The 14,043-nt window shown below is 37.3% G+C and overlaps 1 protein-coding gene across 4 annotated transcripts in view; it reads left to right on the top strand.

The window, feature by feature from the left end:
- The window catches only part of PTPRK (protein tyrosine phosphatase receptor type K), a 573,018-nt gene extending 559,190 nt beyond the window's left edge, over positions 1–13,828 (top strand). For 2 of the 4 annotated variants that reach the window (XM_007461250.1, XM_007461251.1), the window contains 8 exons: positions 413–548; positions 740–889; positions 2,005–2,178; positions 5,012–5,143; positions 5,284–5,409; positions 8,021–8,184; positions 8,717–8,852; positions 12,336–13,828. In XM_007461250.1, coding sequence (XP_007461312.1) covers positions 413–548; positions 740–889; positions 2,005–2,178; positions 5,012–5,143; positions 5,284–5,409; positions 8,021–8,184; positions 8,717–8,852; positions 12,336–12,389 — 1,072 coding nt within the window. In that variant the 3' untranslated portion in view covers positions 12,390–13,828. The remainder of the gene's footprint in view (positions 1–412; positions 549–739; positions 890–2,004; positions 2,179–5,011; positions 5,144–5,283; positions 5,410–8,020; positions 8,185–8,716; positions 8,853–12,335) is intronic. The other 2 variants (XM_007461249.1, XM_007461252.1) reach the window with 2 other exon arrangements.
- Positions 13,829–14,043: the final 215 nt, after the last annotated feature.

Raw genomic sequence — 14,043 nt, 5'->3', positions numbered from 1 at the left:
CATTCCTGCATTTTGCCCGAGTGCCCACAACCACGTGAGTGTGAGTCTCTCAGTCTCAGGTGAAAGTTTAAAGCACGAATCCACTCCTTGATCAATTCTACGAGCTTGAAATTTATGTAAAGTGAAGACTGTAAGAGAGCTGTGGAACTTGAGTGGCATATATACATTATTTTCAAAACACAGTTTGATTTGCAAAGCTTGTATCTTTTCATTTATTCCACTCCTCGGTTTACACCGAAGCAGATACTCTACATGAAGTTATTTGTTCATTAATAAGCATTTACACAGTAAGTACAAATTATGTCTTATACTTTGTTAAATCAGTTTGATTCCACTTATTTGAAAATCAGAAGGATCTTTCCATTTTCACAGACATGCTTCCTGCAGTTCTTTAGATCTGTTTATTTTTCAGTGCTGGTGCTGGACGAACTGGTTGTTACATTGTGATTGACATCATGCTGGACATGGCTGAAAGAGAGGGTGTTGTTGACATCTACAACTGTGTCAAAGCCTTAAGATCTCGTCGTATCAATATGGTCCAGACAGAGGTGTGTTGATTGCTGATTAACCTCTAGTGGCCTTTTTTTGTTGTTTGCTTTCCAATATTTATCAAACTAAATACTAGGTGTTTTTCATATAGAATTGATATTAGCTCATCAAGTCATATAGAAAAAATTCTTTGATGAAAGAACATTTATATTAAATATTATGAAATTTTTCTTTTTCTTTCTTTTGATAGGAACAGTACATTTTTATTCATGATGCCATTTTAGAAGCCTGCTTATGTGGAGAAACTGCCATACCTGTCTGTGAATTTAAAGCTGCATATTTTGATATGATTAGAATAGACTCCCAGACAAACTCTTCACATCTCAAAGATGAATTCCAGGTATTTACTATTTCTACAGCCTCTTTTATGAACAACTTATTACAATTTGTTCTGGGCGGTCTTAATTCTTCTAATAAACTTCTTTCAAGTCAAATTTATAACCTTTGACCCTATTTTAAGTATAATATAATACCATATAATACCCATCTCTTTCATTATACGTATTACGGAGTCACTTTTGTGTTAATGAGCACATATCTGCTGTATCTTGAAGGGCAAATAAGTTCAGACTCAGGGAAAAGTGTGGGAAAAGGTATCATAAAAGTCAAATTTAGGGCTTCCCTGGTGGCACAGTGGTTGAGAGTCCGCCTGCCGATGCAGGGGACGCGGGTTCGTGCCCCGGTCCGGGAAGATCTCACATGCCGCGGAGCGGCTGGGCCTGTGAGCCATGGCTGCTGAGCCTGTGGGTCCGGAGCCTGTGCTCCGCAACGGGAGAGGCCACAACAGTGAGAGGCCCACGTACCACAAAAAAAAAAAAAAAAAGTCAAATTTAGTGGTAATTTGGGTGTGTTTAAAACCTTTTTCCAAATGCAGTCTTATGGATTTTAACCTTCTGTGTTACTCACAACGTGAGATCAAGAACGTTAATAATAATAGCTAGAGTTTGTGCTAAACATTGTCTCTCAATAATCCCCAACGTTTTCATTGCCCTTAAAACACCCCTAAAGCTATGTGACTGTGAAGTCAAGAGTAAGTGTAGAAACCTAATACTTTGATTCTTTGCCCAGTGCTCTTTCCAACATGCGATAGCATGTCTTCAAATATGGCATATTAAAATGTTATTACAAATGATAACTTTATGATGGGTCATCATCATGGACCACTCTGATTGCATTTTCTTTGGTTAGGCAATACATTTTGCGGGTTGCTGTGTTGTTTAGCATCCCTTTCCCTTTTAAGAAGAGGCCCATTGTACAATGTGTGTATTGTTTCTTTGTCACTTCTCTGGCTTCATTAGCTTTAACTACAAAGTCTATCAGCGTGTCATCGTGGCAAATGCCATTGGCTTGCACAAATCCTTCACTTTCTACTTGGCCTCCTAAATGCATGATAGATCAGTGTTATGCTGTTAAATGGGTCACTGTCTTTTAACCTGGGTTCGCTTTTCTTTTCAGACCTTGAATTCAGTCACCCCTCGACTACAAGCTGAGGACTGCAGTATAGCTTGCCTGCCAAGGAACCATGACAAGAACCGTTTCATGGACATGCTGCCACCTGACAGATGTCTGCCTTTTTTAATTACAATTGATGGGGAGAGTAGTAACTACATCAATGCTGCTCTTATGGACGTAAGAGACTGCTCTCTTTGTTAGTGTAAAGTGTCATGAAAAGCTGCAGAATTGATGAACACTGGCTAGTTCTCTTTTCAAGAAAATTTAAATGGCCTAAAAAAGGAAAATTGGAAACTTTCATTGAAATACGAATTGTTTTTGGAGAATGATTTTGAATTTCCCTTACAGTGATTCTTAGGCACTATAAATTTTAGACTTGACTGTAAGTTTGGCACTTGGTTGTCAATTATTATAAAATTTCTGTACAAGAAATATCTACAGGTGATAGTTTTTATCCTAATTATTTTCAGGAAAGAATCATGCTTATCTATTTCAAAGTTTTAAAATCACAGAATGCTATATTCTACTGAAATTGTGTTAGTTTGGAAATTTTTATCTCTGACATTTAATGTTCCAGTAATTTATAGCTAACTTGTTATATTGGTTATTAATTAATAGAGACTAGATATAAATAACTAAGGAAGGCATGGAAGATATCATGTTAACACATTGATCATAATGAAGGAACTCTCTTACCCCACCCCAGTCTTCGCACTGTAGATGGTAGAGCATGTACTCAGCATGTTAGCGTCCCATAGACAGAACAATACGGAAAGAGAATTTTAAATTAGTCTTTGGCCACCTTGTTTTGCTTACCTTGGGAAGAAGTAAGAAGGGCTTCAAGTTCAGAATCCTTTTAGTTTATCACCTTCATTCATAAGCATCTCTAGTTTTTGCCCTTTAGGCTATGGAACTGTAGTAAGGAGAAATCAGAAGTCAGGGTTCACTCCTGGGTGACTAATAATGAAGGTTTCTAAGTAATTGCTCCTATTGTGTTTCCAAAATTAGCTTCTGATAGTAAGACTTAGAAAAGCCCACATTCCAATTCTAACTTTCACCCAGTTGCTTTGATCTTTTTTATTGTACAGCACAGAATAGTTTAAAGGCAAGCTCAAGTAGAAAGATGCCCCTCCTGCTGTGACCAGAGTCTTGCCTAGTCATTACTCATATCTCCTGAAATCACATTGGATCCTCATTGTACTTTTTCTTCCAACTTTAATTGTCTGGAAAGGCAAACATACTAAATACAGAGAAAACACACAGAACTTTTTGTTTCTGAGCCAGTTTGGATTTGGATGAAAAAAGGCCGTGTGATAAAGGGAAAAAGAAAATATTAGGAAAGAATATTGATGAGGCATGTGTTTGAGGCATTTTTTGTCTTTGGCATTTCTTTCAAATTTTTTCCTAATTTTCAGATTGTTTTCTAGCCAATATGAAGACTGAAGCTTGTATTCTACCTGTTCTTATTCTCTGTTTAATTCCCTGTGATTCAACACAGATATATTTTGTAGTTGAAACTGCCCTGTGGACTTAGTAGTGTGGTTAGGGCTTCAGAAATTTCGGTTCGGTTCGGCTAATAAGAGTGGGCTCACTGGTCAACACTCCCCACTTTCCCCTGCCCTCTACCCCCATCATAAGGGTCATATACCCTGCGCCATGTCTGTGAAGAATTAGGAGGTAAGGCCAAGGATCCTGTGATTTCAAAGCCTTAGATGTGCTCTTGCACTTAGAGAGGAAGGAATCTCCCCTCCCCTGTGACTCAAAAAAGGAATAAAAGGCTTTTAGTCTTCTATGACTTACTTCCCATGGAGCAGACGTTTAATTGGAAGGGAAGCTTACTTCTTTCTTCTGATCCTTTCCCATGAGCTTTCATACCCTCTTTAGCAGGGTACTCACCCCAACTGTGGGTGTGACTTTGTGAGGTCTTAAGGTCACGTAGAAGCAGCCGGTGAATTACTATCTCCTCAGATTTATCCTGAAGTCTTCCATGGAGTGAAACGCTATGGTTAGCAGCATTTCCCAAATGGTGATAGGATCTATGAAGTTCAAAGGTCAATTTCTACACTGGTTTAAGACATTTGAAGGACTTAAAGAGTAGTATGATACAAATGAGTTAGGAGATCACTGACAATTTTTATCAGCATTAAAGAAATCCATCTCAGGCAACTGTCTAGTTATATTTTTACAAATCATTAGTTCATAGAAATATATATTTCATTTTTAGTGCAGATCATTAGTCTGTAGAATGACAGATTGACTGGCCAGATGAGCCTATCCTCTCCTTCTGGAAAGAGATAATGCGCTGTGTCCCAATCAAGGGGCATTTGGTAAACAAGGAGACATTCCCTCTTATGTGGGGCCCAGGAAATGCATTGGTTTTACTCTTCGGCACTTGAAAAATCTTAAATGATTGAAACCATCATTCTGATCATTGATATACATTAGAAATGCCCAGAAAACTATGGAAAGTGGATTGCCTACAAGATGTGTTGATAATGTCGATGTAATATAAAAGCACATGAGTTTGAGGCGCACGTGATTTTTCTTATTTGGAGTGGAGAAGAGCCAGTTCCGTTCACTGCACATAGACGTAGAGATACACGGAGACACACACATGCCGGCGAAATGTATGCCTTTAACCTCTCAGGCTGTGGAAGACTGAAACAGCCCAACAGGTACCTCACGAAGGATGTTAGCCTCAAGTAGTTTTCTCTTTTTTTTTTTTTGGTATTTGTGCTATATTTACTTTTATCAACAAAATAAAACAACTTCTTGGCTTAAATTACTGCTGAGGCATCAAAGTCATACAACAGATTGACTGATTACTAGTTGCAGTATATTGCAGTGGTCCAAATCTGTTATTCCATGGCTTAAGCAGCAGGCTGGCTCCATCTCCATATGAAGCTGTTGTGTCTTACTGGCCCTACACTGAAGAGTACTGAATCTGTTTGTACAACTAATTATTCATCTGAAGTTCTTATGTTTCCCCATCTCCCTTGTTTTTTCACAGAGCTACAGGCAACCAGCTGCCTTCATCGTCACACAGTACCCTCTGCCAAACACTGTGAAAGACTTCTGGAGATTAGTGTATGATTATGGCTGTACCTCCATTGTGATGTTAAATGAAGTCGACTTGTCCCAGGTTAATGGTTATAGGTTGCTTTTGTGTACTTACGCACAACTTAATAAGGTAGTAATAAAATGGTAAAATCTGCTTTATACTACCCTATTTAGAAAAAATAATGCTCATTTTCTTTTTCTTTCAAAACATTCATCATCTAGGGCTGCCCTCAGTACTGGCCAGAAGAAGGGATGCTACGATATGGCCCTATCCAAGTGGAATGTATGTCTTGTTCAATGGACTGTGATGTGATAAACCGGATTTTTAGGATATGCAATCTAACAAGAGTAAGTCATAAATGATTTTAACTGAGCTGATCCAGAACCAGGTGACCATAATCATGATGGGGTATATTTCCATTCAGACAAAAGAGAGAGTAAAATTAATAAGCCAATAAGCATTATATAATCATTCCCAAAGCTAGCAATCATCTTATGCCTTAGCACTAGAATAAAAATGCATTTTAAAAACAGGAAAGCAGAAATGCTGGAAGCTAGGTTTCCTGGTCAGTTACTAGCCTATTGTATTCTATATGGAAATCTGAATTCAGATTCCTAGGTTCAAGTGAGTTTGATTGTCTGTGCCTGGCCCCTGAGTATAAGTAGATTTATCTCGAGGTTGACTGCATGTTTTATTAGCATTGATAATCCAACCCAGAAGAGGCATGCAATTGAAAAATAAGAATATAATACTGATGACAGGAGGAAGTGATATGTCGGACTAGTCATTATAGAAGGGTTCCATGTCACTATTCCAGTTCTGCTTATAAGAGAGGGCCCCAGGCATGAGGGAAAAGGTAAATCACAGCCATCACTGATTCTCTTCCTACAGCTCATCTACGATTTCATCTTTCTAAATGTCCCAGCATCTGGCTTTGCCCAAATCTATAGCTAGATCCAGTGCTGCTACCACTTTGCCTTTTCCCAGCAGCTAAGTAGCAACTGTGTCCTTCAGAAGTCTTTCTTTCCTTGACACTTCATGTGATTTGCCATCAGTGACAAATTGTGTGGGGTCTCTCCTTCAAAAAACCAAAAAGTACTAATAAAAACTGTTTATATTATGTAACCACATAGCAAGCAGAATTTGAAAAGAAAACAGTAGTAACTTCCATGGAATTATGGTCTTTTTAAAGAGCTAGGTTACTCTTTTAGAGCAGCAATTCTATGTATATGTCTTGTTTTAAGTGTGTGATTAGAATTGTCATGTTTCAGTGTTTCTCACATCAAAATGGCTATATGTGTTTCTGGTTAATAAGTCTATATGTGTATAAGTAGAGAAGAAATTCATATCCAATTCTATTGCTCATTTCAGCAGAGAAAAAAAGGATAACTTCAATCATGTCATAATATTCATGCATATCTTAGATGTTAATTTAAAGGAATCTCATTATGTCTGCACATCTGTTGCATTATAGTTCTAGTAATATTTTAGCCGAGAAACCGTAGCTGCTAAACTAAGAAAGTAAGACCTGTCTGTTAATTGAGCTGTTTATATGAAAAATATTCTAGGAACAGGAACTGAAATTTGCGTTACATTTTTTTTTTTGGTCAGCATATTTATCTTCCTCTATATTTGGTATTCGGGTCCTTATTAGTGTGTGATTTTTCTTTCAGTTCCCATTCTCATTATTTAATGTCATTCACCTCACCAAATATTTAGTATGCGCCAACTAGAGGTTGGGTGTTATACTAGATAGTTCCTTGTCCTACCAAAAGATGCATGAGCCCTTGCCATGTGAAGCTTCAGATCTGATGCCTTATGATATGGCTCACCTGTGCATTACAAATTCTTCCTTACATTTTCATATGAAGGTTTAAGGTCTTGATTCATTTATTCAACAATACTGTTCTTTGGAAAGTATTTTGCTAGGTTCTAGGGATAGAGATTTTAAGGGAAAAAGAGATTTTCTTGTCCTTAAAGAATTTGTATTTTATCAGGGAAGACAAACATTAAACAACTTATATAATCATTTACAAATAAATGAAATTTTACAGAGAAAAAGTACAAAATACAGAGGATTTGGGTGATCTGACATAGCTGGGTGATCAGAGAAGACTTCTTTGAGGTAGTGATATTTAAGTCAAAATTTGAAAAATTTGTAGGAGCTCTTTGGGCATGGGATATCCAGCTACCTTGGTTTACACAGGACAGGGAGGTTTCCTAGAACACATGAATTTTAGTGCAAAGACCAGAAAAGTCCAAGGCAAACCCAAGACATGTCGATCACTCTGTTTGGGACTGAGAAAAGCAAGCAAGAAGGAGATGTTCAAGGCGAAGGGGAGAATATGTGCAAAGTTCCCAAGAAATGACTTGATAAATAGATTAAGAGAAGGCCAATGTGTCTAGAACTTGAATAGGTTGTTTGAATAAAGGGAAGTTAGAGAAAGAGGTGGAGCCTTATCATATAGGTATTTTTAAGCCATGGCAGCAAATTTGGGTTTTATGCTAAGACCATTTGGAAGCCATTAAATCAGGAAGTGACAAGATCATATTTGCATTTAAAAATAATCATGATGCCTTCGGTAAGAATGGTTTGAAAGGAAATCAAAGTTTGTTCAGGGAGATCAACTAAGAAGTGATTATTATGATTTGTGATTGAGAGTGCAATGATGTCAGTGGCAATAAAGAGGAGGTGAATTTGAAAGTTATTTAAGAAGTATAAACATAGGAGTTGATTATTGGATATGGAGCATGAGGGAGAAGCTTGTAGAATGGATAATTCTCATGTAACTTAGAATGTTTCTGCACTGCTATGTACATATTTTGGACTTGCATCAGCTAGATTCAATCCATTGTCAGTGTCATTTATGTCATGGTGTAAATTGATATGAACCTTTTACTTTTTGGTAAAAATTCTAGCCCCAACTTATTTACATAAAAATACTTTTCCCTCTGCAGCCACAGGAAGGTTATCTGATGGTACAGCAGTTTCAATATCTAGGGTGGGCTTCTCATCGAGAAGTGCCTGGCTCCAAACGGTCATTTTTGAAGCTGATACTGCAGGTGGAAAAATGGCAGGAGGAATGTGAGGACGGGGAGGGCCGAACGATCATCCACTGCCTGTGAGTGTGGCGGCTTGGCTTGGCCATGTGGGGGGCCTTGGTGGTCATTTCCTCATTAGCCGTCACGTTTTCTATGTTAAAGAGTAACCAACTCCCATCTTACAGACCTTGACTAGATATTCTTTTGAAACAGTCTTCCTGTTTCTTGATTCTATAATTCACTACTAACTTCAACTTTTGTATTTTTTAAATTGATTATTGTATAATTATTATATAGTTTAAACTCTTTTGAACACTACTCTGAATAACTTTTCTGATTTACACTGTGTACAAATCTATCAAAATCTCAAAGTATCTAGGTTGCAGCCATCTATGCCTGTAACATGTCCCTAAGTATACGCTACTGAGTTAATGTCATCCTCAAGTATCTTTCCTTTCTGCTCTCTACACATACATGCACACATGTGAAGCAAAATTAAAACACAAAGGGAAAAAATTTAAAAGATAATGTTTTCTTTTCCCAGACATGATTGTGTGACCTATGGTCACCAAAAGCTTCAATCTAAAATGCCTTTGCTTTCTTTGCTTTTAGAAATGGTGGTGGGCGAAGTGGCATGTTCTGTGCTATAGGCATCGTTGTTGAAATGGTGAAACGGCAAAATGTTGTCGATGTGTTTCATGCGGTCAAGACGCTAAGGAACAGCAAGCCAAACATGGTGGAAGCCCCGGTGAGTCACAGTCTTATACGCAGAAGGGAGGGTAGAGATTAGTCAATCATATACCTACTTGTTGATTTGACTTGATACACACATAGTGAATCATATGTATAAATGTGTCTTTGTGGGGACTTTCCTGCCTAACTGATGAATTGCCAAGTATCCCTCGTTACCCACATAAACGTAATCACATATTGCCTAAACTGCTAATGATGAAGAAAACTACTTTCATTTAACTTGGGAAATGTATAGGATTTTTGTTTGTTTCTTTTGAGCAATAAATATTTGCTACAGTAAAATTTGTTAAATGGTTCTATAATAAGGAAATCCTGCTATCTAGGTTTTATTCTTGTTTATTTTTATTTCTTAAACAATATTGAGTTAACTGGTAAAACATTTTGAGGGATATAGTCATAGGCTGCATCTAACACTTTTTATATCAGTTTTTTGTTTGTTTGTTTCTTTGTTTTTTTAATTTATTTTTGGCTGCGTTGGGTCTTCGTTGCTGCACACGGGCTTTCTCTAGTTGCAGCAAGTGGGAGCTGTTCTTCATCACAGTGCGTGGGCTTCTCATTGCGGTGGCTTCTCTTGTTGCGGAGCACAGGTTCTAGGCACGCGGGCTTTAATAGCTGCAGCATGCGGGCCCAGTAGTTGTGGCTCGCAGGCTCTAGAGCACAGGCTCAGTCGTTGTGGTGCACGGGCTTAGTTGCTCCACAGCATATGGGATCTTCCTGGGCCAGGGATCAAACCCGTGTCCCCTTCATTGGCAGGCAGATTCTCAACCACTGTGCCACCAGGGAAGCCCTGCATCTAGCACTTTAGACACCCAGTGTTTTTAAAGGGCAAATGAAATTTATTTTAGTCATTATCTATAATTCTTCATTGCTTGTCAAATTATAATTTTTTAAACTATCGCCATTGACAGTTTTCAGCTTTACCGATTTTAGAATGTAGTTCATGTGATATTATTTGAATTAGCCAGGGCTCACAAAATCACAACACAGATTACAAAATAAGAGCAGGGAGGTAGGTGTATGTAGGAGCTCGTCTGGTTGAAGCTGTATGCAGAGGAAGAAAGTTAACCTTCTCTAGCACATTCGACTTCTAAAGTGATGGCTGTGGGTTATACATATGTGCATGGCAGGATAAGGTCAGGGGCAGCTGTGTAGTTTATGCTCACAGAAAAGTAAACCAGAAAAACCAAGACATCATTGTTGCTTGCCCTACATTTATCAAGATGATCAGATAACAAAAGTGAGCAATTCAATAAACCTTTAAAGTATTTTCACCACTTCCTGCTCATGGATTGTTCACACAAGAGGTGCATTGCTTCCTGAGACAAAATCTGAAGAGTTACATTTATCCTGTTTCACTTTGAAGAACGGTCACAGCCTTCTTCCCCTTCTGCAAGTCCTCAAAGCCCCTCTACTCCAGCTCATACCTTAGGTATTGCTGTTGTCCCAATAAGATGATATTGGCTTTGACTGGGGTGTTGGCAATGGAGCTGGAGGAAGCGGGGTATAGATTTGAGGGATTTTTGAGGTAGAACACTGAGGTCTTTTTACAAAATGGGCGGTAATGGTTAGGTCTTTAAACTCTCTGCTGTCTGAAGAGTTTTTAATGTAAACTCTGCCTCTATCTCTCAGATCAAGTCCTGCAAAATCATCAATACGATCACTTCTGGCCGCAGCATTCAAATCATACTTCCAAATTTAACTCTGATTTCTCACTGTTCCTTAAAAAAAAAGTCTATGATTAAACTCTGCCATTCTAGAACCTTCTTAAGAGTTACTATTTACCTTTACATTCATGTCCCATGAATCCTGACTAAACACCCAATTTGTGTTTAATCAAGGTTAATGATTAGTTCAGTGTGCTGTTGAATTGAACTGACGAGTTTCGTAAGAAAATTTAGAGAGTAAACCAAATTGCTAGAGACTGATTAAAGAGATGTACCAGTTCCCAAGCACTTTTTGGTTCTTGAGATGCACTTACCACAGTGGTAAACTAATTTAAATCACAGCTACTTGATAATTAGGGTAGGATTGATAAAGACCTCTTGGGGAAAGTTTTTATTTCCCTCATTTATTGCTGGAGACAGCTGTAAGTTCTCTTTTGAAATAATATGCGTTTTAGATTGTTCTCTAATTCAGCCTGAATTTTACCCACTTGGACTGAACTGGGAAGATTTTAATACATATTGCAAGTAATAATTTGTAATGCAGTCTGAATTTTTCTAAATTCTTCATAATGGGCGACACACAGATGGACTGAGAGGAAAGGCAGTTTTAACTCAAAAATTTTTGTTAACCAAGTTGTCTTAAATATCTAAAGGCAGAAGAAATAAATTTTTCCGGTAAAAGTAAGCTCAAAAAAATTTAAGAACCACTAACCATTTTTGAAAATTTTACTTAAATTCTCTGATAGACCAAAAACTGTGTCAAAAATTAAGAATTTGGGGCTTCCCTGGTGGCGCAGTGGTTGAGAGTCCGCCTGCCGATATAGGGGACGCGGGTTCGTGCCCCGGTCCGGGAAGATCCCACATGCCGCGGAGCGGCTGGGCCCGTGAGCCATGGCCGCTGAGCCTGTGCGTCCGGAGCCTGTGCTCCGCAACGGGAGAGGCCACAACAGTGAGAGGCCCGTGTACTGCAAAAAAAAAAAAAAAAAATTAAGAATTTGGATGTTCATGTATGTAAGTCAAATCGTTATGCCGTACACCTTAAACATACAATGCTATATGTCAGTTATATCTCAATAAAACTGGAAGCAGAAATTAAGAATCTGGAATTGTTGAGTGGCAGTCTGAAATGACTGGCTTTTCTTAATACCACTAAGGAGAGTATCTGAAGTGAGGAGAAAAATATTTGCATGTTCACTCTAGGATTATCTATAGTAAAGAAAAAAATAAATGCAATATTACAGTCAATCCACATATTAGACTTTTATGAAGTATTAAAAGAGGTGTTAAATAACATAAGAAAAGGATACATAACAATGCTAAACAACAGAAAATAAAATATAAAGTTATATCCCCAAACGTAGATAAGCAATTAATATTTATTCTAAAGTAATTATTATTTCAACCATGCACAAAATTGGACTGAATTAACACTAAGCTAGTATTTTAAACAGTTGTTTCTGATAAAAGATTTATAGAAACTTTTTCTGATTATCTTTTTCTATACTTGGAAATTTTTCTGTACTGATCAGGTATTACTATTATAATCAGATAATACTGAAGATTTTTTAAATTTGATATAAAATATGAGGCAAAGACAACATATCTTTTTACATAAAGTTCCTTTTTCTTAAATAGCAATCATTAGACTTAAATGTAAAATATGCATGCCTAGATGTTAAACTTGTATATAGAAAAAAAATCTGTAATTCTTGAAAAATCAAAATTGAATGCAAGTATTCATTTGATAGCTGTTATTCTCCATTCTTCTCCTTTTTCTTAACTTTGCTCCACCCTTTTGTTTTAACATCTTTCAGGAGCAGTACCGTTTCTGCTACGACGTAGCTTTGGAGTACCTGGAGTCATCTTAGTTGGGGCAGACTTCAAAGTGCATCCAAGCAGAGCCCATTCATCTGTTGAGCCAGCAGCTGTTGTACGTGTCACACCTGTGCAGAAAGATTTTAATGTGGGGGGTGGGAGGCTTTTACATTTGAAAGGTAAAAGTATTTTTCTTATGAAGTTGTGTATCTTAATAAAAAGGACTCAGTTTCTATTACTGTATGAAAGCATCAACATTTCGTGCCACATAAATTTTATTTAATAAGAAGCAGATTCAAATGAGAACTTCTCAGTGTTTGTCCAGTGAACATGCAGCCTTTTCTCTCCTGCTTTGGTAGAGCAGCCGCCACGTGTTGCATGAGTTAATACTTTCTATGTGGCATTTTTCTCCCTTTTTCAGATAAAAGATGTTAAGTCTTTCAAGGAAGAAGAAAGAAAAGCTGTGCAAATTCATAGGAAAGTTCATTTTTTAATATGTTTCAAGTGTAGCAGATCTCTATATAAATATATAAATATATATAACTGGCTTATTTTCCTTTAATGTGCAATGATGGCTGGATCATTTAAAGTTCTCTTTAGAAAACAACATAAGCCAAAGACTCAAGTGTAAATATGTCTATATGGAGAAAGCACATTATATTTATTGGTTACTTACATTCCTTTTTTGATGGCTAAACTACTACCACCACACAATCATTTTTTTTTTTCTGAAGAAAGCTTTTTCTTTCACTAAAATCAACTGTAAACAATTTTTGTAGATTATTTTTTGTATGTTTAGTGTAAGCAGAGGATAAACTTTTTATTCATAAACCAGGAAGCAATGTTCTTTATAGTGAATCTCTTGTGTACATGCTTGTGAATTAAATTTATGTAAAACACCTTGGCAATTGGGTCTTTTAATAGAGGGCCAAATTTAAACATTTTGCTGAAAATATATAATTTTCCACGATTTCCTTAGGTCAGTAATGGTTTGGTGATCATATATGAGAATCGCACACATTCAAAGGCCTTGCTGATGACTTGCATAATGTTGAACGTAACCTTTAAGCATAATTTAAATTTTAAAGGAATTGGTCTTTTCAGCCTATGACCACGCACTGGTCAAGCAATCAAGATGGCAACATTTATGCTTTCAGGGTCAAGTGTTAGCAAACTGTAAACTGTCAAGGTGAACCAGTGTTTCTTTTGATGTGTACATGCACAAGCTTTGGGTTCTGAGCGCAGGAAGTATGAACAAATCGATGCCAGAATCCTGTTTTGTGCATCATTGTGGGATTCTCAAATGAACCTTTCTAAATGTGGTCTTGTACACATGCTCCATGTAGCTGTAACTTCATATCATCAGCTTGCAGTTTGTTATTGACTAAAGCATTCCAGTATCCTCTTTCTAGATTGCCAGTTCATGACATGGTGCTTATGAAGGTTTAATTAAAGTAAGAGTGAAATAAAATTTTTATAATTACAACAGTTATTGTTTGCACATCATTTTCTCCCCTTAATTTTCATACCTTCACTCCCAAATAAATACCATATTCTCATTGATACCAGTAGACCACATAAAATCTATTAAAAGTAAAACTTGGGACTTCCCTGGCGGTCCAGTGGTTAAGACTCCATGCTTCCCCTGCAGGGGGTGTGGGTTCAATCCCTGGTGGGGGAACTAAGATCCTACATGCTGTGTGGCAC

Source organism: Lipotes vexillifer, unplaced genomic scaffold (genome assembly GCF_000442215.2).
Source record: "Lipotes vexillifer unplaced genomic scaffold, Lipotes_vexillifer_v1.1 scaffold201, whole genome shotgun sequence".
NCBI classification, from domain to species: domain Eukaryota; kingdom Metazoa; phylum Chordata; class Mammalia; order Artiodactyla; family Lipotidae; genus Lipotes; species Lipotes vexillifer.
Note: the sequence above shows the minus strand (reverse complement) of the source record. Positions and strands in the feature narration are given on the sequence as shown.